The following is a 27269-nucleotide window of genomic DNA, read 5'->3' as shown; positions in this document are numbered from 1 at the left end:
AGTTTAATTTGTGATTCACCACATCTTCCCTATGATACAAATAAATTCACCTATCAAATACTTTTGTGAGCACAATACTTAACGTTAAGTCCTGTCAACCTCTGTTAATTCCAAGCACTATATCACATCCCTCCATAATCCTAAATGTACCAAAAGCCGAGGTCTTGATTGAATTCCCACACTTGTAAATTTTGTGTCATAATTTTAATAAAAAAAATTCTCGTTTTTAAATTCGATTAAGTTGACATATCTAACTTAAATCAATATATCTATCTAATATATCGGCATTAACAATTAACATTAACATTAATAATAACTAACATGATTGTTGTTAACAAAAAACAAGTAAAAGTAAAACAAATTAACAATATCAGTAAATTCCCTAACACTAAACAAATGCACAAAGTAGACGTGCACAAAAAAACCGGTTCCGGAACCTAACTGGTGGAACCGAACCGGAACCGGTTACAGTTCCAACCCGGTTGGAACAATACCCGGTTTGGGTATTTTTGTACCCGAAAATCGTACCCGGTTCTCCTATTTGTATGTCAGTACCAGTTCCAACCCGGTTCCTACCCGGTTCTTAATTGGAACCGGTTCGGTTCGTACCCGGAAAAACCGGTTCCGACGGGTTTTTTTTAAGGGTCAAACAAAAGTCAAACTAGCCGTTGGAACCGGTTCCAACGGTAATATAGCCGTTGGAACAGGTTTTTTAGACACCAATTAGCCGTTGGAACCGGTTCCAACGGTAATATAGCCGTTGGAACCGGTTTTTGAGACAATAGATCCGTTGGAACCGGTTCCAACGGTAATATAGCCGTTGGAACCGGTTTTTGATGCCCAAACCTATATATAACTTGTTTCCATTAAAAACTAACTATTACAAACCTATATATAACTTGTTTCCTATATTTAAAAACTAACTATTACAAACATTATTAAAACATAAACGATACTAAACATAACAAGTAAAACATAAAAAACAAAGTCCTTCGTTTTAATCCGGGAATACTTATTTTTGGGTTGTAGAGCCGGAGACTCTCCCACTTCCGTTTTTTTAGCTTCCAATCTTCTTTTCTCTCGACAATACTTATTCGTATGTTTTCGTAATGTCGAGTTGGACCCTGCTTTAAGAAACTTCGAGCAATATTTGCAACGTGCCAACTCATGTGAGTCGGTCATGAGACACAAATCGTAATGAACCCAAACATCGGGGCATCTTGTTGTTTCGATCACCATAACAACGTCATCATTGGTTGCCATTTGTTGTCGGTTTAAGGTTAATTGTGGTTTGGAGTGTGTTTTATAGTTTTGGAAGTGGTTTAACAAGTAAACAAACAAACCTTGCTATTTATAGTAAGAAAATAACCTATTTATAGTTAAAAAACCGGTTCCAACGGTCAAAAACGGCTATATAGCCGTTGGAACCGGTTCCTAACGGCTCTAATATTTAAATTTAAAAAAAAACCGGTGGAACCGGTTTTTACGTAAAAACCGGTTCCGGTTCATACCCTACCCGGTTCTTAAAAGTTCGCATATCTGGGCATCAGTTCGGGTCGGGAACCGAACCGGTTCTTGATTGGAACCGGTGCCATTTTACAACCCGGTGTGAAAAAACCGGTTTGAAACCGGTTCGGGTTTTCCATTTGAACCCGATTTGTGCACCTCTAGCACAAAGTGCAAACCGTGTCATGGTTGCCCAATGGGCCGGCCCTAGATAGCCACGAGCCGTACAATCCTCGAACCCTAAAACAACTAATATCATTTTTGCCTATATAACCACACATCATCTACCCTAACTTAACAACACAGTCCGTTCAACAATAAGCCGTAGCAGCTTATTTGCCCGTATCAGTTAATATCGATTTCTTCTAGTGTTTACTTGCCCGTAGCAGCTTATTTGCTTGGGCTTCAGATCTATTACGTTTGCTATTATTTATATTTTTATAGTAGAGTAGAGTGTCTTATATAATTATTTGGCAGTGATGATTAAATACACAGCTTTAAGCCAGTTCTGCTTCAGATAATTCATGATTGATAGAGCTGTTATTTACTCTGAGCTTTTCATTATTATTATTATTAGTATTATTTTTATTTTCCAAACTTATATCAATGATGAAATAATCCAATTTGTTTGAGATACAGTGGATCCAAGACCTTGTTTACAAGGAGAACCACTTGGCTGAAACTGTATTACATATGCTATTACCGGATTTAACTGAGATTTACATTAACTTTTTTTAAATAATATTTTATTTTTATTTAGTTTTTGTGTTGACTATGCTGATGATGAAATAATCCAAATATTAGAGGTACTATGGATCCGAGACCTTGTTTTACAGGGAGAACCACTTGGTTGAAGCTGTATTTCACATGATACTATTGGATTTAACTGAAGCTTTGTTTTCAATTTTTTATGATTGTTATGAGTTTAAACTATACTCTTTGCCGTAAATATATGTAATCGGTTTGGAGTTTGAAAAAACTCGGAGAATAATGTGTTGTCTATCAGCTTTGTCTCTAGTAATATTAACAAGAATGGAGTTAAATAACAGCACTACAATTTACCTATGTTTAATCTCAATACTTAGCTAAACTTATTAGCAAGTTGGTTTAGACGTTGATATTTTAACAATATGGTTTTACTAGTAACACGGTTAAACTTTTCAGTTAAGTAAGTTTGAAATGATCAAACTACCAACCCACACCTTCTTCTTTCATACCGAACTCACGTTTACGGTGTGTCAATACACAAATCTTTTATAGCGTCAATGTAACCTTGCTTTTTTAACAACTTATTTCGTTATCCTTGGCAACACAACTCTCAAATAAAATAGGCCGATTGTTTAATTGCTTGACCTAAACTACTTGTTAAGTTCAGGCCAACCTAGGTGTCTCTTAAGGCCTAGTTACACAATTTTATTCGGGTGTTGTGTGTTTAGGGTTAATGTTTGTTAATTTGAAGTAGTGTCGTGTTGGTGTGTATTAGTTGGTTTAAGTGTTGGCATGTTGATAAAGTGAGTGCAGTGGGGAAGAAGAACGGCGGGAGTTGTGTAATCGTCATTTAAGTGTTGACATATTTAATTTTATTTCTTGAGAACAATTAAAATCGAACAATGACATCATCGGGTTTCTTGACAGGATTTAATCAACTTTTCACAGGTTCAGTTCGGTTAACAGGTTTTTGTGAGCTCTATATCATGAAGAAATTTGCAATTTGAAATTTATATAGAAATCAACATTTTCAATTTCCAAACAAGAAATTTTCAAGAAGTATGAAATAACATTTTGGTATATTTTCTATAAAATTGTGTTCTTGACAACCAAGATTTAAATCTTGAAACAGACACAAGTATACTTGCTATTAAACCCCATTTTATCAGCAAACACACAACATTATAACATAACAAGATATAATTCCATATCATATATATAAAAGGGCTCTAAATTCCCCAACACCTTACATAAACCACATAAACCAACAAGCTTTTAACCACACCATATGCCACATAACAAACATGCCTAATCAACACACTTATTAACTAAACAAACATTCAAAAAACAAGCAACAAACTTAACATAACCATGATATCACAAGGCGAGATGCAAACTTGAGTCGAACGCTTGACATATGCTAGAACATATTCATATTAAACGATGTTGTAATCGGCTGCACAGAGCAAGGCAGCTTCCACGGTTCAAGCAACGTATCCGGAATCTCCGGAATCTCCATAGTCAAACCACTAACCTCCTCAGCAATATGCAAAACGGTGTTCAACGAATGCAACCTGTCCGTCAATTCAGTAAGCTGAGCTCTCAAAACATTGTTCTGAGACTCAGCCCCAACGAACACTTGCGTCGCCGCGTCAATCTTCTTCATTATAGTATTGTTCTCGTTCTGCAATTGGTTAATTTCACCGAGCAATTCATCCAATCGCTGTTGCTTCTTCGCACGGGACCTGCGAGCGGATTCCCGGTTCGATATCATTTTCTTCCGTTTCCGTTCATCGAGGTTTGCGTACCTTTGGTCTCCGTCGGACCCAAAGTCGCTAGCTGTTGTTGTTGCTTTGATGATGTCATTATTGATCAAAGTTTGAAGTTTTTAAACTTTAATAAGCTATTAACACAAGATCTAGGCTCTAAGGTGTTCAAAATTGATGAAATAGTTGTAAATTATAAAATAATTATATAATAAAGATGATATGAATTAAGGTGAATTCATGAAAGCTCGTGAAACCAGTAGAGGAAGACAACGGAGAACGAGTGGAGGATTCGGATACGACGCATCAATACAGCAAACGTCATGAACAAGAATTACTCATCCAAGTAATTGATGTGTTGTATGCTATTAAAACGTCAACGAAACAAAACCCTAGGTTTTAATATCGAGAGTGCAAAACAAGCTACAAAACGTAACCAGCAAGGAGACGAGATTCACAAGATCTGCAAGAATTCAGAACCACATAATTATGATTATGATAATATTGTAATAAACTATGCCTAATTATTATCACAAAAAGAAAAAAATAATAAAAAAATAAAAATGACGATGAAAACAAGAGAGAGAAAGTAGAAACATCCCTGGTAGGTGAACCAAAAGATTGGCAAAGGAAGGAAGGTTTGAAATGAATTGTGAAGGTGTATTTATAGATGGGGAATTGGTGGTTTCGTGGAAATTTCTTTCATATTTTAATACCGTGGGCGAGAAAACCGGATCTGGGATATTTTTTATAAACTGGTCCTTTTATAAGTGTTTAACTGCAATTGAGACCCTAGGATTGTTGGTAGTGTTTGTATTTAGTTGAATAAGTTGAGTAAGTTATGACTTTGTATAGTTAAGAGAAAAACTGGAATGGTTGAATGTATGTTTCTTTGATTTTTGGCAAGGATGTGTTATTAGATCTTTGTATCGGTTAGAAATAACATACATGAGTAAATTTTTATCTTTTTAAGAATAGAGTTGTCCGAATGATAAAGCGGTTGCTAAGCTACCTTACTTGCATTTATGCCTATCAGTTGGAGCAAATATGTGTTTAAGCAATAATTGGGACCCACTGATAGATAAATTTGATTTAAATTTCTAAATGGAAAGATAGGTTTTGTTCTTTAGGGATGTTATGTGCGTGCTTTGTGGTTCAAATCTAGAATCCTCAAGTCATCTTATTCTGCATTGTGGGGCTACAAAATGGATATAGACTGTTTTTTTGTTAATGGGTTAAGTTACCATTACAAACTCGATTTCGTTTTGTAAAGGAAACTTTTTTAGCGTCTCGGATGACATAAAAGCAACAAAGACGAGTGTCATGCGGTTCAAGTGGTGTTGGCGGTGATTTGGAATTGAAGAAACAACTTCATATTTAACAATAAACCGTTTTCGATGATCAGCGTAATCTATGATACAAAGATAATGTCATTCTTATGGGTGAATCAAAGGAGCAAAAGATCATCGCTGGAGTGGGAGAAGTGGTGCAAATTCAACTTCGTAAATTTCCCGTTGTAGGGTGCTAGTTTCCTTGTTTTGTTAGTTTGTTGTTTCGTCTCGTTTCTTTTGTACTTTTGGACTTCTTGCGGCTTGTGAGTTATTTCTTAATCATCAAGACACTCTCAAATAATATGCAAGAGTATGAGAAAACCATGCATTCAAGCATATCTCTATGTAAATAAAGTCTTCAAACATTTTGTCCATTAACACATGGTTCTAGATCATGATGTGTATTGGTAACTTGAAGGGGTGACATTGATATTGTTGAAAGTGATATGCTTTGTTTTGAAGAACAACACAAATACAGGGACCTAGAAGGCCAGAATGCTGGTATTCTAAAGAAAGAGGTGGGTGGCGTCGGTGTGTTTTATGACATCATGGGTTGGTGACAGCAAAGCCCATTGTTATTGATTGATTATCTCATGGATGATGGTGGCCGTCTATTTTCTGGATGGAATTGGTTCCATACGTGTTTAAATTTGATTGGGAGAAAATAAAGTGATGAACTTTTAAATTTTAAAGTGTTAGTACACTTTTTAAGTTGTATCTTCTAATATAATAATTTTAAGAAATGAGGAAATTCGGTAGCGGTATTGATTGGTATTGGAATCAGTATCGGTATTGATTTGGTATCGTCGGTATCAAATCGATACCAAAGTTTTGAATTTCGGTATTGGTATCGGTACCGGTATTTCTTGATTTTTCTACCTTCAATATCAGTACCGAACCAAATATTTCGGTACCGGTACCAAAAATTTGTGATTTTCGGGACAGGTCGGTACTAGTACGGTACCGATCTCATCCTTATATAATAGTGAGTTAATTTGTAACAACAATATGTGTACAAATACATTCAATAGATTAAATAAGTCTTAGTACATGTCAGCTTATATATGTCGGTGGAAGTAGTTTATATATTTGACAGTAGTCTTTAGGGCGATTGATGGTATTGTGATTTGCGAAGGTCCTTTCTTGGGGACTTTCAATGGGGTCTGGCATCCATCCAACATGTTTTACAGGTTTGGGTTTATGTTTAACTGAAGATGTATCTACATATGTTTTTGTGGCATCGAGGGCACAATCTTAGTGTGCAAGACCATTCTTCAGGGTTGTGGTATTGATGAGTTTGACTATAATTATGGATGTTTGATGGATCGCTTACGCATGTCCTTTCAAGATTTGATCTTGGTGGTTTTTTAACAAGGGCATCCCCCTCCCCTAAAGCCCGACATGCTTTGGCGAGTTCCCTTTTAGTGAAATCGTCCAAATATTGGGAGTAAGATCAGATCTATCTAAAACTTGAACAACATATGTCAACTTTGAAGTATCGGGCTAATACCTAAATTACATGATTCGAAACCTCTACTCCTTTAGGGTTTAAGTCCCATTTAGCATGTCTAACTATTTTAATGTCTTTATTTTGGTTCCCCTTTTCAACAAAGTTTATTTGTACTATTGTCTTATTGATTGATAAAGTCTTACTAGAGATTTTGTTTTATCCTTAAAAACCAACATAACCCAATCTTTATTATAAAATTAATTTCTCTCTCTCTTTTATATACCTAACCCAATTCAACCAAACTTTATACACTCATTAGCGCCTTAACTTTCACTAGTTTTTATTAAATAAATATAATTTATAATTGTTGTTCTTTTATATAAATATAAAAAATAATTTCTTTATCTAAAAATAAACAATTCATATTTGATTTTAAAAAATAAAAAAATCGGTAATGATTAATAAATATCTTATATTAAAAACATATATTTTTTACAAACTCCGTTTTTAATAAAATTTATACTTATTTGTAGAAAAACTAAACAAGACTGTGTTTTCAGATATTTTTAAAAATATTAAAAGTTATTTAAAAAAATTAATAGTATAGTTAAAACTAATTAGTGTGAAAGAAAGAAAATAAATTAAAAAGAAGACCATAGATTCTTGATACGTGTTAGTGAAGTATTTTGCAAATTGGTTGTGGTGTAGATTAGTTTGGTCTATTTGCATTGTTTTTTATTTTTATATTTTATCAAATAGTGAAACAAACCATAATGGTTTGCTAATGGGAGTGTTGTTTTAATTTAAAGTAATATGTCACTAGTTTATTTTAAAATCATCTTCAATAATTATATGGTTCGTCTCTCGTTTTCTAATGCTACCAAGAAACTATAGATGTGCATTTACATCAATGCTATTGAGTATGGTAGAGATAAATGTTGACTTTCTTATTCAAGTTTTGTTTAACTGTATGCAAATTAAAAAGTATGGCATAGGAGAGGAGTATGCTTTGCGGGCTGCTCTTTAAGCCAATAAAAATGCTTTGATTCAAGGTTGTATAAAAGTTTTGTCGGCATAAATAAGTTATCTATTAAATAATCTTTTTTTCTTCAGTTTCTTATTTATTTCTTTTTTCTACCTGATAGATCATTTATAAAATTTATTTTAGGATACCCATTGTCTTCTTGATGAAGACTTGGGATTAATATTAAAGTTAAGAGACATGATTATTAGTTGGATACAAGAAGGGTTTCAAAACTTCTTTAGACAATTTAAAGATCAACTGCTTTTGTTTTTCGAAAAAAATGTCCTGATACGGTTTCTTCTAGGCTTGGACTTGTGATAACCGAACTATTTGTGTTCATAGAGTAGGCCTGTTCATGAGCCGAGCCCGAGCCAGGGCCAGCTAGAGATCGATAACTATTCGAGCTGGCTCGGCTCGAGCTCGAATCTTAATCGAGCTAAAAATGTGAGCTCAAGCTCGGCTCGGTTTTGAATCGAGCCGGCTAGGCTCGGCTCGATTTGGCTCGAATTTGGTCCTTCTGGTATAGCCGTAGCAGCTTGTCTTCAAGAAAATAATATCCCATCTCTTGTTCTTGAAAGAAGTGACTGCATTGGTTCTTTATGGCAACACAGAACTTATGACAGGTTAAAACTTCATCTCCCTAAACAGTTTTGTGAGCTTCCATTATATGGGTACCCAAAGAATTTCCCAAAATACCCTTCAAAAAACAGTTTATTTCCTACATGGAAGCTTATGCTGACCACTTTAACATCAAGCCAAAGTTCAACCAAACAGTGGAAAGTGGAAAGTGCTGAGTATGATGGTGTTTGGAAAGTGGTTACACAAATTGTGTGTATGAGTCAAGGTGGTTGGTGGTGGCTACCGGAGAGAATGCCGAGGCGGTGGTGCCGGAGATACAGGGGATTGAGAGGTTTGAAGGGGTGGTTAAGCACACAAGTGAGTATAAAAGTGGTTGTGAGTTTGAAGGGATGGCGACGGGACGAGATGGCCAGAGAAGATGGTCGGCGACGGGACGAGATGGCCAGACGGGATCTTGTTTTAGTGACAGAGAGCGGCGCAGATTATAGTGTGAGAGAGAGAGAGAGAGAGAGGTGCGATGTATATTGTGTATATGACAAGATATTAGGGTTTGTGTTATATATAAATATATAATAAATTAAAATAAAATAGTTTGAGCCAATCGAGCGAGCTTGAGTCGAGCCGGGGCTAGCTCAAGCTCGGCTCGTTTAGAAATCGAGTCGAGCTAGGCTCGGTTCGTTTAGAAGCGAGCCGATTTCGAGCGAGCTTTCTCCGAGCTTTTTTCGAGCAAGCTTCGAGCCGTGAGCTTTTTGAACAGCCCTATCATAGAGCGATACCCCGTTCCAGAACTTATCAAGGCAAGAACCAATTAATTTTTAAAAAAGTTACCTTTTGCCTTTGAAGTTATTTTCCAACTATTGTTACATTTTGTTTGCTACTTTTCTAAAAACCGGCTCTTTATTGTTACGTGGTAGTTATAAGGTCATGGGGTATACTCTAAATTTTACATATGTTAAAGTGACATGGTACTTTAAATATGGATTAAACCACTCCCCACTTATGTTAAGTAAAGGTGCACAAATCGGGTTTTATCTAATACCCGGGTTCGGGTATGAACCGATTTCGGGTATGATCGGGTATTGAGATAAATCGGGTAAAGTTCGGGTAGGGTATTGAGGAGAAAAACTCAACCCTATGTACCCGGGTAGGGTATGATCGGGTTCGGATATCGGAACCGGGTACGACCGGGTATTAATACCGGTTTTGAATTTATAATTTTTTTATACATTTTTTAATTTGTTTAAAATTTAAATTTGCTTTGTAATGTATAAAAATAATGAAACTATATTACAAAAACCATAAATTCACTTAATTATAAATTATTTATCTAGTAATATGCATTTTACAAAAACTTAAACATAAAAGTTGTGAAGCAAACATTAAAATATACTATAAAAACCATGTATTATTTTGGGTATTAGAAAATTGATATCGGGTATAACCGGGTATCGGGTATGACCGGGTCCGGGTATTTACGGGTATAAATCGGGTACGGTTCCGGGTACGGGTATTGACCTCAAAATGCATACCCTATCCATACCTTACGGGTAGGTTCGGTTCCGGTTTCGGGTATAGAATACCTGGGTATAAGAAAACCGGTCCCGGGTATTTTTTTCGAGTTCGGTTCCGAGTACGGGTTTTTGTGCACCTCTAGTGTTAAGTGTGTTAAAAAGGTCAATGGGTTATGCTTTTAACGGGTTAAAAGGAACAATATGCATTAATTACTAATTGATTTGTTATATTAATTATGTGTTAAATGGGTTAAACCATTTCCTTATGATGATGTGGAGCTTATATGGAATTAAAATGGGTTAAAGTATACCCCATAGCCTAAGTATTCTCAATACTGAAACATGTAACTTTGTGTTATAAAGACTAAACAAGCTAAAACCGAAAACTTAAATCTTAAAGCCATTAATTACAATTTAGTTTCATTTAATTTTAATTTTACTGATTTGATTTTGATTTACAACTGTAAAAAGTAATAAATAATTTTTGGGGTGTATTTTGCATACAAACTGGTTCCATCATACGGTTCAACAAAGGTGAGTCATCTACCTGCCCGGACCCTGCCCGTACTCTCTCCCCAACACCACTTCACACCTTCAACCTCCGTGCCAGCTCATCATCTCCGATCACCGAATAATAACAATTCAACAATTCAATCACCTCACACACATTACGAGTTCAACGGCCTAAAAATGACGTCAGATGACGTTTCAGTGGACGATAAGGTGAAGCGAACGCGAGATCTGCTATCCAGTTTCTATTCACAGGACGCTTCTCAGATTTCTCCACCGGCCAACACTACTTCACGATTCGCTACACTTGATACGATCAATACGACGTCGTTCGATGCCGATCAGTACATGAATTTACTGGTAGTTATATGTTATATCAGATCCCTAATTATTTTATTATTTCGTTGATTATTATTCAGTTATTCTATTAATTATCTGTTCATTGATGTTGCATCACAATTTGTGTTTAGTTAATGTGTTAGGTCATTACATTTGTGTTACAGAGCCACAGTTTGTTATTTGAATTAAGGCATTTGTTAATTATTATTCCGCATCATCAATTGATAATCGAGGTTTTATAATTAGTTAGTTAATTAGTGTGTTAGGTCATGCCATATGTGTTACAGAGCCACAATTTGTTATTAGAATTAAGAGTTAAGACCTAGTTACTAATAATGTGAAATTAAATGGTTAATGTGTTAAATTAAGTCACAATGTTTTATAATTAATGAATTAGTTAGGTATGAGATGTATACAGATCATTAAGCTACTGAAGACATGCTTAGGAATGTGCTAGGTGTGGAGGCTGTTAGCTCTCTTAACAGACCTGGACTGGTAAAGTTGTTAATAGGATTCTACGGTTTATTGCTGAGGGCTGTGCGGTTTAATATAAGAGTTTTAAAGTGAAGTTAGCTATAGTAGCTCTTTTAGCAAGTATTAATGCAGCCTACATTATAAGTTTTAAGAGTTGGGGATAATTGTCTTTGAAACTCTAAAATTTATCTTGTCAAATCACTGTAGTGTTAATCATGTAGTTAAGTTGAGTGTGCTCGTTGACATGTATATGGTTGGGTGGGAACACTCGTAACTCATAAGTGCGAACTTTAGAAGAGAATCATGTACATATGTTAACGACTGAGATGAGTGTGTGAACTTTAGAAGAGTTGCGGAACCATGTGATTATTCATTTATAGAATCATTTAGAGAACCATGCTTATACAACATCCAAAATATACCCAACAATGATGGTTTATATAGTGGGATTTGTAAAATGCCACGAGAAGATAGTGCTTATAATGAGGGTTATTTGTCTCATAGCTACAACTTGTCACAAATTAAATTATTTAACCTTGAAATAAAGACAATTCCCTACAATAGTTCATAGATGTGTTCATGCACAATTGTACACACACATAAACAAGAGAATGCCTTTACTTCAAAGTATACATGGAAACTGTGAAAACGTAGCTCTTCATCTCTGCCTAGTAACAGGGCAGTAGTATCCATGGTAATCCATGATAGATTTGAATATCAAAGTTTCACTTTAATATAAAATTTGACCTTTCTTTTTTTGGCCTAAAGCCTTACCTGATTGTGATTTTAAAAAGTGCTTTTGGTTTCTTGTGGTGTTATCCATTCTATTTATTTTATGAATTTATTCTCTAAGATATTGATTATATTTTGATTTATAATTTATTTAGATAACTTAAGCCTATGTATATAAATCATGAAAACAGGTGCTATCATTGTTTATGTTGATTAAAAGATGAATATAAGTCATCAGAAATGCTCATTACCAATCTCGTATGTTTCGAAAGTACTAAATCCTTTATATTCAATAAAGTTCTGAAGAATTTTGTTCTTTTTAAATAAATCTGGGGTTGCCTGCTATGCTGGAATGGAGGAAGAATGCTGTGTTAAACACATAATCATTCTTATGTGGCATACACTTGATCTTCTGATGCAAGTTTGACGATGTTTCTTCCCCCTAATGTATCAGGTACGTAAATCAAGTCTAGAGGGCCTCCTTCAGAGACATGTTGAAATGGCTGCTGAGATCAAGAATCTCGACACTGACTTGCAAATGCTAGTATATGAAAACTATAACAAGTTTATCAGTGCTACAGATACTATCAAAAGGTGGGACACTGTTTTGGTAATTCTTTTTGGAAGTTTCTCTTGACAACATTTCATGGAACTATTGTCATGTACGACATGTGTTGTAACTTTATATATATATTTTGTGCCAGAATGAAGAATAATATTGTTGGTATGGAAGTAAATATGGAGCAACTTCTTGATAAGGTATTCTGGCAGCAGTTTCTTTTAATCTTTTATTCATGTTGACTTTGTTATCAAGGGAAATATAAATTTGAATGGAGTTTCGAAATTTACCTTTCCCCATTATTACTTTTGTCAGATAATGTCAGTACAGTCAAGAAGCGACGGGGTTAACAGTTTGCTCTTTGAAAAGAGAGAACATATAGAGAAATTACATCGCACTCGTAATCTATTGCGTAAAGTTCAGGTATCAAAATAAATAAATAAAAATTCATTTACCAAATTATAATCATTTCATTTTTCGTGTCACCTATACGGCTTTGTTTTTATGTAAAATCCTATAAATTATGCAAATTATGATTTTTGACCTTGTCGACTTACATATATATTTTTTTTGTTAACAGTTTATATATGATCTTCCTACCACACTCCAAAAGTGTATAAAATCTGAAGCATATGAAGACGCAGTGAGGTTCTACACTGGAGCAATGCCGATATTTAAGGTGAATTTACTGGTTGCTTAATTATTATAATAACTTATTGTGTTCTGTTTGTTACGCATGAAACCTCACTTCCGCTCTACCAATATTCATTTATTTTATTTTGCCTTTTATCTTGAATTTAATCAGGCATACGGGGACTCCTCATTCAAGGACTGTAAGAAAGCATCTGAAGAACTAATGACAGTTATTATAAACAAACTCGAGGTACATTCTTTGATAAATAGTATCGTTATAGCAGTGCAAACTGATGAAAACTATTCAAATGTAATATATCCATTAAGGGGACACACAAAGATTTCACTTTGTGAAAATTTTCTTTCAGGATAAGGTTTCTTCCGACTCTGAATCAATACAAGCAAGAGCAGAGGCTGTAATGCTTCTTAAGCAGTTAGATTTTCCGGTTTGTGACTCTGATTTTAACAGCATATTTAATATTGAATTTGTCTTGCAATATTTATTAGCGTTTATTGTGTGGACTTGGTTTTATGATGAATCTAATTTGTACATCATGATGTGCTTAAGTGCATTTAATCATAAGCTGAAACATGCAATGCATGTTAAGGAAAGATGGAAAGTAAGACAGCTAGAATTTTGCCTTCATTTGCCCTCTTGTATATACTTGAACTAGTTTCATAGCCAGATGCTATATATTCCTATTAATTTATTATTTTCCATAAAACAGTCATTGTTTATAAAATGGTTTGATATTTTCACTTTGTTCTTCTTTATACTTCTAGTGCATATACCCCGGGTTGCTATGGTAATACATGCTGGGTATCTATTGATAAAAATGAAAAAAAAACAAAGAAGAAATAGATATACGATTTCACAGGATACATGTTATGATTATTTGTATATTTAATATATCATTGTCAGGAAAGGAAAGAATATTTTTCAAATAATTATAAATCACTTTTTAGGATGATTTCAAACATATTTTGAAGTTCTACAAACATGAACTTTGTTAAATATTTAATAACTTATGCCTGTTTGCTTTCGGGTTTGCACTGTTGCGGGAGCAACTAATCCACAATTTTTATTTTAAAAAAATATACTGAGAAATGATTTTTATATTCACTACGTATGTGGCTATGTTGCTTTATTTTGGTAGGTTGAAAACTTGAAATCAAAGCTGCTTGAAAAGTTAGAACAGTTTCTTGAGGAACTTGATCTCTCTAAAGACATAAATGCGGCTTCAGAAAATCCTCGTGAATCCATCAACGAAGAAATAGAATCTGATTCCATCCCTCCTCTTCCTGAGGTAATTTCAAATATGATAATCTCTCATGGCTTCTAATTATGTTTCTGGTTTAAACACACATAGGTATATGTGTTTTCTTTCATCACATATATTATGTTGTTCCTTTGATTGTTATTGTTTTTAGTTGTCACTTGATCATTTGCTATCTAAAATCTTGACTAGGTTCCTACTCGTGAATTTGTGGAAGCTGTTCATGCTTATCATGTAATTTTCCCTGATTCAGAGCAGCATCTGGTCAAACTTATGCATGATTTGACCACAAGGTATGCATGTGCATCTTGATATATGAATGTATCGCTTAGTTCCAGTAGCTACTTCTGACCAGATTTTGCTGTTAAAATCTAACATACATTTCCAATTTTAGGCACTTTGAAGCTGCCAAACAACAAATACAAGAACAGATCTCTTCAGCAAAGCTTTCGAACCGACTTCGTAAGTAATATCTCAACCAACAATATCCACTTTATAAAAAACCAAGCTATATACCTTTTTGGTCATACGCTGTCGCTCAAATTCCAAACCCTAAAACAGTTAAGAAACAAACGAAAATGTCAAAAATAATCTTTGTACATTCTAAGCGACAGGCTGTTCCTGTTCTTAGATTGTGGGGAATGTTAAATCAGTTATATAGTTATCATATCTGCACGATATCCCAAGTGTACGATTGTTCTCTATTTATAGAGGCCCTATGTAACACCATAATACAGTCAATATACAATTACTCTTCCTGGTTTGAGTTCCATTTATCATGTCTGACTAATTTAATGTCTTCATTTTGGTCCCCCTTTTTACAGGGTTTATATGGACTGATGTCTTATTGATTGATGAAGTCTTACCAGAGGCTGGTCTACAAGATTTTGCTTTAGAGGTTTATCATTCTCTTCACTAATAATTGTCTTTAGCATGCATATACCAACTTATGTCTTATCTAACCTTTTTTGTTACTTACTTATCGTGATTAAATGTTCATGGTTTCAGGCTGCTCGTGTTGTTGTGAAGCAATATGTCACTAGTTTATTTTCAAATCTTCTTCAAGAAATATCTGGTTCGTCTCTCCTTTTCCAATGCAAACAACAAAACTATAGATGTGCATTTACATAAATGCTATATAGTAAGTAGGGTAGAGATAAATGTTGATTTTCTGATTCAAATTTTGTTTGTCAGATACTCTTCTGCAAATTCATAAGGATGGCACAGGAGAGGAGTATCCTCTGCGGGCTGCCCTTGAAGCCAGTAAAAATGCGTTGATTCAAGGCAGTATAAAAGTCTTATCGGTATAAATAAGTTATCTGTTAAATATTATTGTTATTTTTTTAGTTTCTTATTGGTTTATTTTTTCTACTTGAGCTCATTTATAATGCTTGTTTTATAGGATACCCGTTATCTTCTTGATGAAGACTTGGGATTAATATTGAAGTCAAGAGACATAATTATCAATTGGGTACAAGAAGGGTTTCAAACCTTCTTTAATCAACTTAATGATCAGCTACTTTTACTTACTGGAAAAAATGTCCCAACTGATAAGGTTTCTTCTGGGCTTGTGCTTGTGATAACCGAGCTATCTGTGTTCATTGAACGAGATGCCAGTACAAGAATTGTTGAGGCAAGAACCGATTTCTTAAAGAACTTTTTGTCCTTGCATTTGTTTTCCAACTTTTGTTAAAATTTTGTTATGTTTCAGGAAATCGGCTCTTCATTGTTGGGTGGTAGTTATGAGTATGGTGGTTCTGCTTTTGTTCCTGCTGAAATCCGTCACACCTTTAGATCAGCTGGGGAAAAGTTCTTGCAGCGTGTATGTGTCTTGACTCTTGTGTTCATTATTTCATATATTGTATGTTATCCTGTTTTATATATTAAGTGGAGTTTTTTTTACAGTATGTTAGTATGAGAACCCAAAGAATATCTGTTCTTCTGAGGAAGAGGCTAACAACACCAAATTGGATCAAGGTTTGCATTGTTTCTCTGATAGGAATCATACTCTAGTTTTAGTCATAATTGTCATTAGTCTATTTTGGGAGGGGGTTAAGTGTAATTATGTAACACCCCAACCTGGAACGGGCTGACGTGTCACTATTACAGATATCAAATCAACCTAAGTCACATTATTAAACCAAAATGAATTAACTTTTAAAAGCTTGAACTTCATTATTCTCTCATCACTAATATCCCCGAGTCCCGGATTACCTGAAAACAAAATAAGAAAAGCAAAACAAGAAAAATATGGTTGAGCCAAAAATTGCCCAGTAACGGAAAGAACAATAGTATAGGTAAGGACGGACGAAAGAAAAGCAATTCTAATAACTTTGATTCGAACTCGAAACCAAACTTTTTACTAAAACATATACGAGTAAAATTCAGAGGTATGATCTGGTCAGAACATAATCAAACGCATACGGAAACATATCAGAAACATATAAGAACACATACACACATCAAACCACGTGACTACACATATAAAAAAAAAATTCAAAGTCACGTGAAACGAAAGCACCCACGAGCCTAACAGAACAGACTGGTACACAGCTAGCTAGTCCATGCACCTATGAGACGGTGAGCGTGGCGTACACCCATTTTTCCATCTCCACACAACAAACGCAAACTCAGAGCTAAGATCGATCTATCCGCCTCTAGGGGCCCAAGTGCTAAGAAAGCACAAGCTAGAGACGCTGTGAACTTTTATTACGCACTGTCACGATAAGTGCATGCCGTTGACGCCCATACGACATTTCAGACATGCTCGGGTGACAGAGTACAAAAGCTAATTTCATATAACGAAACATATTTAAAACCGGAACATGCAATAAAGAGTACAAAATAAATAATGTATTGCATGCTACGTAAACATATTATATAAATAACTAAACTCAAAATATAACTGACGCGTAACGAAAATCTGTACTACAAAGTAACGGAATATAATTAAATACTACGAGTGAAAGAAACCAGAAACCGTACAACAAAGTAACGGACTATAATTAATACTAAGAGTAACAAAAACAGAAACCGTACCTTAGTTGTCAATAAGTAAGCACACAAAGTCGAACCACGTTAAGTTGTACTAACACCTACATTTTATTTATAGCTTGAATTAAATTTACAATACTTAGTTTAGTTGTTTTATTCGTTGGTACCTTCTGCTCCGGCGACGGAAGCGTTTAAAATATTTACTTTGCCATGATGGTGATTGTGTGCATGATGATTGTGTCTAGGTGCGTGTTTACTTGCGTGTTTTGGGTTTTTACCCATATGATCAAATTAAATAGTGATAAAATAGTTTATTTTATCAAGTACTGTGATTATGATTTTAAGAATTTAATAAGTTTGTTTCACATCTTTTGAACAAAACCATGCACACAGTATGCACATGCATTTACACATGCTAACACACGTACACTTGTCACCACACACACACCATACACAAGCACGACAAACGCATGCATCACACACTGCACCCATCCAACACACACATGTTCTTCGTTGAACCAAAACTAAACGAAACCGCGGTCGCCGAAACTAATCAAAACGATACCAAAATTTATATCTTTAAGTTTAAATGATCAGACGGAGGTTTCTATTTGGTACCTTAATAGTCGAACCAACAATCAGAGTATGAGACGAGCGATGGTGCACGAATGCGGGATGGTGGCTAGTTCAGAATGATGGCCAAGGCGGAGAAGTGCATCGGTGGTGGTTAACTATGATCGCGACAACAAGCAGCGAGGAGGGTGGCGGCGTCAAAAGGTGGTGCAGCGGCGGATTACCAGACGTGGAGAGCGTGACCTTACTTCTCCTTTGTAAAACAAAGCTTCATATTAGTGAGTATTAGTCGCCGGACGGAACCAAACAAAGTGGTGTACGTATATAACATAAACACACAAAACAAATTATTAAAACTCACTTCAATGGTTTAGCGAAACGAATCAGAAGACTGAGACGGCAGCGACGTAACTCAAGAACGCGTGCAGGCTGATGATAGTCGTCTCCGACAGCAATCGATAGCGGTGGCGGTAGCTTCCGACACGTTGCGGGACGATGGTGGGGTTAAACTCAGTCGCGAACGGAGGCTGGCGGTGCAACGGAGCCGAAGAAGAATAGCGGCAGTTTATTAACGGGGCGGCGGTGTCAAAAGGTGGCGTTGGGTCCTTAAAACAAAGACAGAAGCGGCAGCGGTGGCTGTCTCCGGTGATAACAGATTACGGTGATTATGGTGGGTCACGGCGGGTCGTCAGGGAGTATGAAATTCGTGATGGGTTTAGAATTGATTTACGTGGCTTAAGGGTTATATAAGTCGAGTGATAGGGTTCCCGTCGTGATGCTCATACTTCGGATATTTAGTTTGTAGCAGATAAGAGATAAATGAGGTTCTTGGTCAAAATATCAACACATGATGGAAGGGAAAATAATTTTACGTAGGCTTGTTTTACAAGGATTCAAATCATTAAATAGGTTTCTTTTAGTTTATCTAGTTATGTATATAATTCCCTTTTAGCCAAATCTATTTTCAATATTTATTATCATATAAACATTAATATATCATATTTTATAAAACTTAAATTTACGGGCATTACAATTTATATTTCTATAAATAGATATCAATAGCTAATAGAGAAAGGAGAGTATGTTTATGTTGAATATGGCATTGCCATGGCTCCTGCTTATGCAGTGAGATAGGGCTAGGCCCGGAACTTGTAATCGTTACGTTTTCGTTAATACAATCGTTCTTTCTTTTTATCCTTGTTATCTTCTCTATATTCAATCTATGATATATCAAACTCATTCTCCCAAGTCATTGTCTTCCACATGAACTGAGTTACTTTGGTTCTGATTTGATATTTATTGTATTTATTACTAACAAATATCTTTTATTTTTTAGCATAAAGAACCGAGAGAAGTTCACATGTTCGTTGATTTGTTTCTTCAAGAGGTATGCATGGAACCATGGATCTTCACTTGGTCATTAATATCTTTTACACAGTGAACATCTGAATTCTATTAGTATGTCCATATTAAAAGAAAGTATTAACACTTGAATTATTTATGTTGTGGCAGTTGGGAGCAGTAGGAAATGAAGTGAAACAAATATTACCTCAAGGGCTTACCCGTAGACATTCTCGCACTGAGAGCAATGGAAGTACAAGCTCTTCACGCAGCACTACATTAAGAGACAATCGTTCAAACACCAACAGGGCCCGCAGCCAGCTTCTAGAAACCCATTTGGCAAAACTGTTTAAACAAAAAATGGAAATCTTCACAAAAGTTGAACATACACAGGTGTCAGATTCTTTTCTTTTCTTTTTCTATTCTATTCTAAATAGTTTACAAATAGTAATCACAGGTGTTATATGACTATATCATATATGTGTATATTATTAAGAGCGCTTTCGGTTGCAGGAATCTGTTGTGATGACCATTGTAAAAGGCTGTCTCAAAAGTATGCAAGAGTTTGTTAGGTTGCATACGTTTAATCGGAGTGGATTTCAGCAAATTCAGTTGGATATGCAGTACCTGAGAGTCACACTCAAAGACAGTACCGATGATGAGGCTGCTGTTGAATTCCTGCTTGATGAGGTAATCGGATAATCTTTACGGGTCGGGTGGGTTGGGTATGGGTAGAAACGTGCTGGGTTGACACTCAAACACTTCTTATCTATTCTTTTAATGCCCACATAAATAAGTAATGCCAATTATGATAAAAACGATATTGCTACAATAATAACCATTGCATACAATGATTTTAAAAAGGTTGTATAATTTAAAAATATACTTCGAGCGACTTTTACCCGTTCCTCTGTTCACTCTTCCAAATATAAAGGTATATTTATGGGTTCCTTTAAACAATATATGAAAGTTAATGGCAATGTTCTACTCATTGAACAGGTGATAGTTGCTGCCGCTGAACGTTGTGTTGATCCTAGTCCTCTAGAACCAGCAATCCTAGACCGACTTGTACAAGCTAAATTGGCTAAGACCGTGGACCAAGGACCAGTCGCTTCTTAGTAAACAAGGTTGAACCACCGTCCATTTAGCAGTCGCATAAATGGGTCAGGTTATCTCACATCATGATCATAGTATGATCCGAGTTTTTAGAAAAGAAGTGCATGATTCGCTGTTTGCATATTTGTTGTATTATTGTGCCGCGTATAAATTTTCTTTAACTAAGGAAGGAGACCCCTAGAGAAATTTGTGAATTCTTATTCTATAGACGTTAAAAACTAAAGAGAATCTACATGGATAAAAGATGTTGAATAAAGTGCTACAACTTCATTTGTTTTACCCCTGATCCCACAATCCGTTAAAAGTCTTTAACATAGTAAAATCAGATATACACATCGATTACTCGATTACTAAACAATCACAAATTCACCTAATAGTAACAAAGTTCTGTGTTAGTGTTTCGTTTAGTCACCATTAATTTTTTTTAAAACAAAAAAACCAAAGTTTCAATGTTGTTTCATCTTGTGATTTTTTTTAAATGAAAGTTATATGGAACTTGATTCCTAGTCAACTTCAAAAAAATAAATAAGGTCTATTGGTTTTAAATACTTTCAACTTTGACTCATTGGTAGATATTATTTCTAACATATTTTGTTCTAGCACTCCCGGGGTAATGAGATACTAACTTCGTTAGTGTTTGGGGGTAAAAAATGCTATTTCAAAGTTCAAGGATTAAAAACAAAATTTTGTTAATTATATATTACTACACCCCTCTCCTCCCAACCTCCACCTCTCCTTCCTGCCGACAACCACCACCGCCACAAACAGCTACCAACCACCACCGCCTTTGACATATACCTCGGAGAAGACGACGACGACTCATTATCCGACACCGAAGAACCCCAAAATCGTTAGTCGCTAGTCGGGCGTTGGGGTGGGGACTAGTGATTAATCGGGATGAATCGAGATTTATCGAGATTAATTACATCAGGCTTTAATGTATAATTTTCAGTTTTACATATACATACACATTTTTATATGTAATTTTCAGTTTTTTAGATACACAAACACATTTTGGCTATAAATCACTGATTTTTGCTGGAATCTCGCCGAAAACCTCTTATTTTTGTCCAAATCTCACTTGAAACCGCTGATTTTGGCCATAACCTCCCCTGAAAAAGCCGATCATGCTCGATTAATCATGATTTTGGCCGGATTTGACCATTTATCGATTAATTGACCGACTAACCCAAATTAATTAGTAAAGTGGGGACTAGCGATTAATCGGTGAGATTAATCGACGCCTAGTCAGGTTTTTGCAATACTGCAGTGATACCAAACCCGCCACAGCCCCCCACTTAGTGCATCCTTAGTCGATCCGAATAATTACATAATAAACAACTCAATAAGTTTTTATAACCGGTAACATAAAGTTACCATTTCATATTTACATCGCTTCATTCTTCGAGTAAACAATTAAATACGACTATAGAGGAGAGCCGTCTTTGCCCGGGTTTATTATTATAGTAGGAAATGTTATGTTATGGTAACCGCCGATTCGCCGCTCGAGAACACTTCCCGCCAAACTCCTCCTTCACTAATTCCCGCCTTTTAATCATCTTATTATTATTATTATTATTATTATTATTATTATTTTACACTCCAAACCCACACTCAACACCACACAGCGCACACTCACTGTATTCATTTCTCAAAACCCGTTAATTAATAATAATCAACAATGGCGTTACGTCGTCCAAGCAACGGCCGGTCACCACTCGTAAATCCACAGCGTCAAATCACCTCCTTCTTCTCCAAATCACCAACATCCTCTCAATCTCCTTCACAGTCAAACCCTAACCCTAACATTAAACCAAAACCTAGCACCACAACTCCTTCACCTATACAAACCAATAGCAGTAAGAAGAATCCGAAGCTTAATCCGAAGCCGAATTTGGTTATAGGTAAATCACCTTCAACTTCAGCCGTTACGTATGGAGATGAAGTAGTGAACCGTAGGATTAGGGTTTACTGGCCGCTGGATAAGTCATGGTACGAAGGATGTGTGAAATTGTATGATGAGAGTACTGGTAAGCATTTGGTGCAGTATGATGATTTGGAAGAGGAGTTGTTGGATTTGAGTAATGAGAAGGTTGAGTTGTTGAAGGATGAGGTTAAGAAGTTAAGGCGGTTGCGCCGATTCTCGGTCGAAGAAGAAGATAATAATAATAACAATAATAATAATAATAATGGTGATGGGAATATGGATGTGGAAAGTGGAGGAGACGATGATTCGGAGGATGAGGATTGGGGAAAGAGTGTTGAGAAGGAAGTGGTGGATGATGAAATGGAGGATTTAGAGTTGGTGGATGAGGAAGAAGAGGTTAAGGAAGTGAAGGCGGATGTTAAAAGGCGAAAGCGGGCTGAGGTGAGATCGGAGTCGGTTAAGAAGATAAAGACCGAATCGCTGAAGAGTTTAATTCCTAAAAACAATACTAATTGTAAGTGTGAGTAATTGTTAATGTTGATGAGGAATATTGTTGTTAATGTTGATGAAAAGCTTAATAAGGAAATTAATTCATTCATTTGCTCTGTTTATGTCATATATCATATATGATACATGTCATGTTCAAGTTCAAGTTCTAAGTGTTAATATGTATGTTTTAGGTTCTTTAAACAGTGTATTAGAATGATCATATTTTATAAAAATAGTAAGAGGTTCACGGTTTAGTTGCAGGTGAGAAGGCATCTGTTATAGTTGACAATGCTCTAGTCGATGATAGAGTTGATAGATTTGCGGCTCGAGAAGAAGAGAAATTCAGATTTCTTGGAAAGTAAGCACTTTGAGCACTCTTTAAGTTCTAACTTCTCCATGATTAAATTTGTTAAAACAGTTGCCATATACAACTTGGCTTGTCATGAAAAACCTTATATAGAGACTAAAGTGACATCATATTAGGAGTGTAAAAGGCAACAAATTCAGCTTCATGTTTTTGTTATATTGTTACATGTATACTTCACTGAATTTTATTCTTGAGCAGGAACCGTAAGGATGCCAATAGGAGATCCCCTGGAGATGAAAAGTATGATCCAAGGACTCTGTACCTGCCTCCAGACTTCTTGAGGAGTTTAACAGGTGGCCAGGTATGTTCTGTCTTGGTCTTTTGATTTATAACAAACAAGGGACTACATTGTATTGAATTTTGCAAATAATTAAAGTGTTATGCTTTTCGTTAAATGTAGAGGCAATGGTGGGAGTTCAAGGCAAAACATATGGATAAGGTTTTATTCTTTAAGGTAATTGATCTAACATGAATGCCAGCAACTGCATGTTAAAGATTCATGCTTGCTAACTTTTGTGACTAATTAGATGGGAAAATTCTATGAGCTACTTGAAATGGATGCACATGTTGGGGCAAAAGAACTCGATTTGCAGTATATGAAGGTAAACCCCCTGTTTGTAGTGTGACTTAGTGTTTTTAATTTCTTATTTCTTTCTTTTTTGGTAATGGAATTGGAAACTTGGTTCTATGCTTAGTGAAATAATTTTCATCATTTTCTGTTTTTTCACATACATTATTGTTTTTCAGGGAGACCAACCACATTGTGGATTCCCAAAAAAGAACTTTGAAGTGCATGCTGAGAAGTTGGCCTGCAAGGTTAATTTCTTTAAGTTCTTGATTTCCTACAGTGAACCCCTTTAATTTTTTTTGAAATTGTGATTTTATTTTAGTAATTATTAATTTGAACTATGATGAATCAGGGTTATCGTGTTTTAGTTGTTGAGCAGACAGAAACACCTGACCAGCTTGACAAACGTCGCAAACAGGAAGGTTCTAAAGACAAGGTTACAAAACACTTGTACCTGTTCTTACTAAGATGTCACAAGCATCATAATTTCATGTTCATGACATTTTTTACCTGTCTTTTTAGGTTGTTAAACGTGAAATATGTGCAGTAATCACCAAAGGGACATTGACTGATGGAGAAATGTTGTCAGCCAATCCTGATGCTTCTTACCTGTTTGCAGTTTCTGAATGCTATGATGAAAACCAACAAGATGAGAGAATATATGGTGTTTGTGTAGTTGATGTTGCTACAAGCAAGATTATCATTGGACAGGTGCTAACTAAATGAAAATTGGAGAAGAGGTGGCAAAATGGGTGGGTGAACAGGTTGGGTAACGTGTCAAAATGGGTCATTTTCGGGTACTGGTAGATCAGGCTGGGTTGCTGGGTTGACACAGTCACACAGAACTCTTTTTGTCCATAAATTTTCTCCTAGCTATAAATAATTAGCGTGCCAAAAATGATATATCGAAATTCTACTATTTTAATAATGTAATGTTGTTTTATTTATTAGGAGATTTTATGCATTTAAAATAACCTTTTGGTGACTTTCAATCCATTCGATATATCTCTTTTGGCAATTATTTGACCTGTTGGATTCATAAAAGATTGAAGAAGTATTCATTCTTTTATAAGTAAATGGGTTGAAACTGCCACCTCTGATTGTGTGGAACTGTGTTGACACTTTTGTATCTGTTTATATTTATGGTGATATTATGCAATCAATAAAATTTTTTAAATCAAATGTAGTACATAAAAACTGATGCTTTAATTTTACAGTTTACAGACGATTCAGAATGCAGTACGTTGAGCTGTCTATTGTCTCAATTAAGACCAGTGGAAATTATTAAACCCAAAAAATTGCTCAGCCCTGAAACCGAAAAAGTACTTTCGAGACAAACAAGAAATCCTGTCATAAATGAATTAATACCAGTCGAAGAGTTTTGGGCTTCTGAAAAAACTCTCCAAGAAATCAAAAAGATTAATCGACGGATCAGTAATGAATCAGTTTCGTCGTCTTTAAATGAACCCATGTCATCTGATGGCAAAGATTACCTGCCAGAAGCTCTCTCTGAGCTAATGACTGAGAAAAAAGTTGGTAGTTTTGCTCTCTCAGCCCTTGGTGGGACTTTATTTTACTTGAAAAAGGCCTTTTTGGATGAGTCATTGCTTCGGTTTGCAACGTTTGAGCTACTTCCGTGTTCTGGTTTTGCTGATGTCACAACAAAACCCTATATGGTTCTTGATGCCACTGCTCTAGAGAATCTTGAAGTTTTTGAGAACAATGTAAATGGGGACTCTAAAGGGTAAGCTACATCATCTTGTTCACTTAGAGGTGGCAGTTTTGATCCATTACTTGTAAATGAGTCGATATGGGTGAATGGATGAAATGGGTTGGAAATAACTAAAGTCTATTTTTTAAATCTCATAAATCATTCTATTTGAAATTGGGGTTACATCCATAAAGAAAACGGGCGAAAAGTGTGTGGGTAACCGTAGCTTTTATGCTCACATTTACCAGTTGGACAATCTTTCTAATTTGCTGCATTAATGTATATAGGACACTGTATGACCAGCTAAACCGTTGTGTGACACCATTTGGGAAGAGATTGCTTAAAGCATGGCTTGCTAGACCTTTATATGACATAGACTTGATCAGAGAACGCCAAGAAGCTGTAGCTGGTGTAAAGGTTCTCTGAATCTTTACATTGCATCACCTTTTATTTATTTTTTATTTTTAGTTGTTCTAATATAGTTTATTTCAGGGAGCTATTCTGCCTCTTGCTCTTGAATTTCGTAAAGAGTTGTCAGTATTACCAGACATGGAACGATTGCTTGCACGCATCTTTTCTTGCAGGTACATACCAGGATGATGTTTAACTCAATTTCTAGGCATATTTTAATTCTGTTATTAATATGTTAATATTCACTGATTTAAAATGTAACAGTGAAGCTAATGGTAGGAATTCAAATAAAGTTATTCTCTATGAGGATGCATCAAGGAAACAACTTCAAGAGTTTATTACAGTTCTCTGTGGCTGTGATGTAATTATAAATGCATGTTCTTCACTGGGTGCCATTCTTGAAGATACCGACTCTAAGTTGCTGCATCGCCTACTAAAACCTGGTACAGCCGTGATCATTTACTTTATCATTCTCAGTTTCTCACACTCTGTTATATGTAACTTGATTATTTATTAAATTTATGCAGGTTTAGGTCATCAAGATGTTAGTGCAGCTCTTAAGCATTTCAAGAACGCTTTTGATTGGATGGAAGCAAAAAGTACAGGGCGTATAATCCCTCGGGATGGGGTTGATGATGAGTATGACACAGCATGCAGAGCCGTTACTGATATTGAGTTTAGTCTGAAAAAGCACTTAAAGGAACAAAGACAACTAATTGGAGATTCATCTGTGAGATCACTTGCTTAAAAGGACACTTAAATACATAGTTTTTTCTTCATATTAACATACTATAATAGATTTTTCCCCCAAAATTAACATACTAATTATGTTTTGATGATGTTGTGTAGTTCAATTATGTTACTGTTGGAAAAGATTCATATCTTCTTGAGATACCTGAAAGCTTGTCTGGGAGTCTGCCTTCTGATTATGAACGACAATCATCTAAAAAGGTATATATATTGTAAGTAAAAGGGTTGAAATCGCCACCTCTACCAATTACCATTCCTCACAATCTCACATTGGTTGCAGTGCATCGGTTCTTGAACATCTTGTCAACAAGGTCCAGTGTAGGGGGTTATTTTCTACTCACTATCACCACTTAGCTTTGGACTATCAGCAAGTTCCCAAGGTATATGAAGTGTATATTCTTTATTTGGTTTGAGTCTGTATAATCAGAATTTGTATTGATACGTGTTTGGCTATTATGATTTTAGTGAACCAACAATCTTGTAACAATATATGTTAATTCCCTTTGTGTAATAGGTTTCATTGTGTCACATGGCATGCAAAGTTGGAAATGAGTTGGGAGGTCTAGAGGAGGTTACATTTCTGTACAAATTGACGAGTGTTGCATGCCCTAAAAGCTATGGTG

At 35.5% G+C, this 27269-nt stretch overlaps 3 protein-coding genes and 4 non-coding genes across 7 annotated transcripts; 6 read left to right on the top strand and 1 right to left on the bottom strand.

Annotated features, from left to right (window-relative positions):
• Positions 1-1974: 1974 nt before the first annotated feature.
• On the top strand, positions 1975-2066 carry LOC143561246 (small nucleolar RNA Z223). The gene has a single exon (XR_013140271.1). It is a non-coding gene; the product is annotated as a small nucleolar RNA Z223 (small nucleolar RNA).
• Positions 2067-2108: 42 nt separating this feature from the next.
• On the top strand, positions 2109-2225 carry LOC143561248 (small nucleolar RNA Z278). The gene has a single exon (XR_013140273.1). It is a non-coding gene; the product is annotated as a small nucleolar RNA Z278 (small nucleolar RNA).
• A 57-nt stretch (positions 2226-2282) lies between these two features.
• Positions 2283-2399, top strand: LOC143561247 (small nucleolar RNA Z278). Its single transcript, XR_013140272.1, has one exon. It is a non-coding gene; the product is annotated as a small nucleolar RNA Z278 (small nucleolar RNA).
• Positions 2400-2455: 56 nt separating this feature from the next.
• Positions 2456-2565, top strand: LOC143561249 (small nucleolar RNA snoR97). The gene has a single exon (XR_013140274.1). It is a non-coding gene; the product is annotated as a small nucleolar RNA snoR97 (small nucleolar RNA).
• Positions 2566-3634: 1069 nt separating this feature from the next.
• On the bottom strand, positions 3635-3988 carry LOC143561226 (bZIP transcription factor 53-like). The gene has a single exon (XM_077049353.1). It carries the CDS (start codon positions 3986-3988, stop codon positions 3635-3637), a length of 354 nt encoding a protein of 117 aa, XP_076905468.1.
• A 6476-nt stretch (positions 3989-10464) lies between these two features.
• On the top strand, positions 10465-20676 carry LOC143561233 (vacuolar protein sorting-associated protein 51 homolog). The gene is made up of 20 exons (XM_077049359.1): positions 10465-10745; positions 12385-12524; positions 12635-12689; positions 12805-12912; positions 13070-13168; positions 13295-13372; positions 13491-13568; positions 14280-14429; positions 14592-14692; positions 14794-14861; positions 15224-15297; positions 15408-15474; positions 15594-15703; positions 15802-16032; positions 16111-16221; positions 16305-16376; positions 19303-19353; positions 19479-19700; positions 19821-19997; positions 20307-20676. The coding sequence occupies exons 1-20, from the start codon at positions 10566-10568 to the stop codon at positions 20424-20426; spliced, it is 2292 nt and encodes a 763-aa protein (XP_076905474.1). The 5' UTR covers positions 10465-10565; the 3' UTR covers positions 20427-20676.
• A 1376-nt stretch (positions 20677-22052) lies between these two features.
• On the top strand, positions 22053-26862 carry LOC143561225 (DNA mismatch repair protein MSH6-like). Its single transcript, XM_077049352.1, has 14 exons — positions 22053-22864; positions 23101-23197; positions 23405-23507; positions 23607-23660; positions 23734-23808; positions 23954-24022; positions 24127-24210; positions 24297-24485; positions 24992-25518; positions 25773-25902; positions 25978-26069; positions 26161-26339; positions 26424-26626; positions 26746-26862. Exons 1-14 carry the CDS (start codon positions 22105-22107, stop codon positions 26860-26862), a joined length of 2679 nt encoding a protein of 892 aa, XP_076905467.1. The 5' UTR covers positions 22053-22104.
• Positions 26863-27269: the final 407 nt, after the last annotated feature.

This window comes from Bidens hawaiensis, unplaced genomic scaffold (genome assembly GCF_021521415.1).
Source record: "Bidens hawaiensis isolate Kalapana, Puna unplaced genomic scaffold, B.hawaiensis_p1.1 tig00020643_1, whole genome shotgun sequence".
Classification (NCBI taxonomy): domain Eukaryota; kingdom Viridiplantae; phylum Streptophyta; class Magnoliopsida; order Asterales; family Asteraceae; genus Bidens; species Bidens hawaiensis.
The sequence above is the reverse complement of the archived record's forward strand: the minus strand, read 5'-3'. Positions and strand labels throughout refer to the sequence as shown.

Bases quoted from the DNA above. Each gene is read 5' to 3' on its own strand.
- LOC143561226 (XM_077049353.1), bottom strand. From the start codon at position 3,988: ATGATATCGAACCGGGAATCCGCTCGCAGGTCCCGTGCGAAGAAGCAA.
- LOC143561233 (XM_077049359.1), top strand. From the start codon at position 10,566: ATGACGTCAGATGACGTTTCAGTGGACGATAAGGTGAAGCGAACGCGA. The intron at 12,690-12,804 runs GTATTCTGGCAG...TACTTTTGTCAG, and splicing joins TGGAGCAACTTCTTGATAAG to ATAATGTCAGTACAGTCAAG. The intron at 14,693-14,793 runs GTATGCATGTGC...TTCCAATTTTAG, and splicing joins ATGCATGATTTGACCACAAG to GCACTTTGAAGCTGCCAAAC.
- LOC143561225 (XM_077049352.1), top strand. From the start codon at position 22,105: ATGGCGTTACGTCGTCCAAGCAACGGCCGGTCACCACTCGTAAATCCA. The intron at 23,809-23,953 runs GTAAACCCCCTG...ATTGTTTTTCAG, and splicing joins TCGATTTGCAGTATATGAAG to GGAGACCAACCACATTGTGG. The intron at 25,519-25,772 runs GTAAGCTACATC...TAATGTATATAG, and splicing joins GTAAATGGGGACTCTAAAGG to GACACTGTATGACCAGCTAA.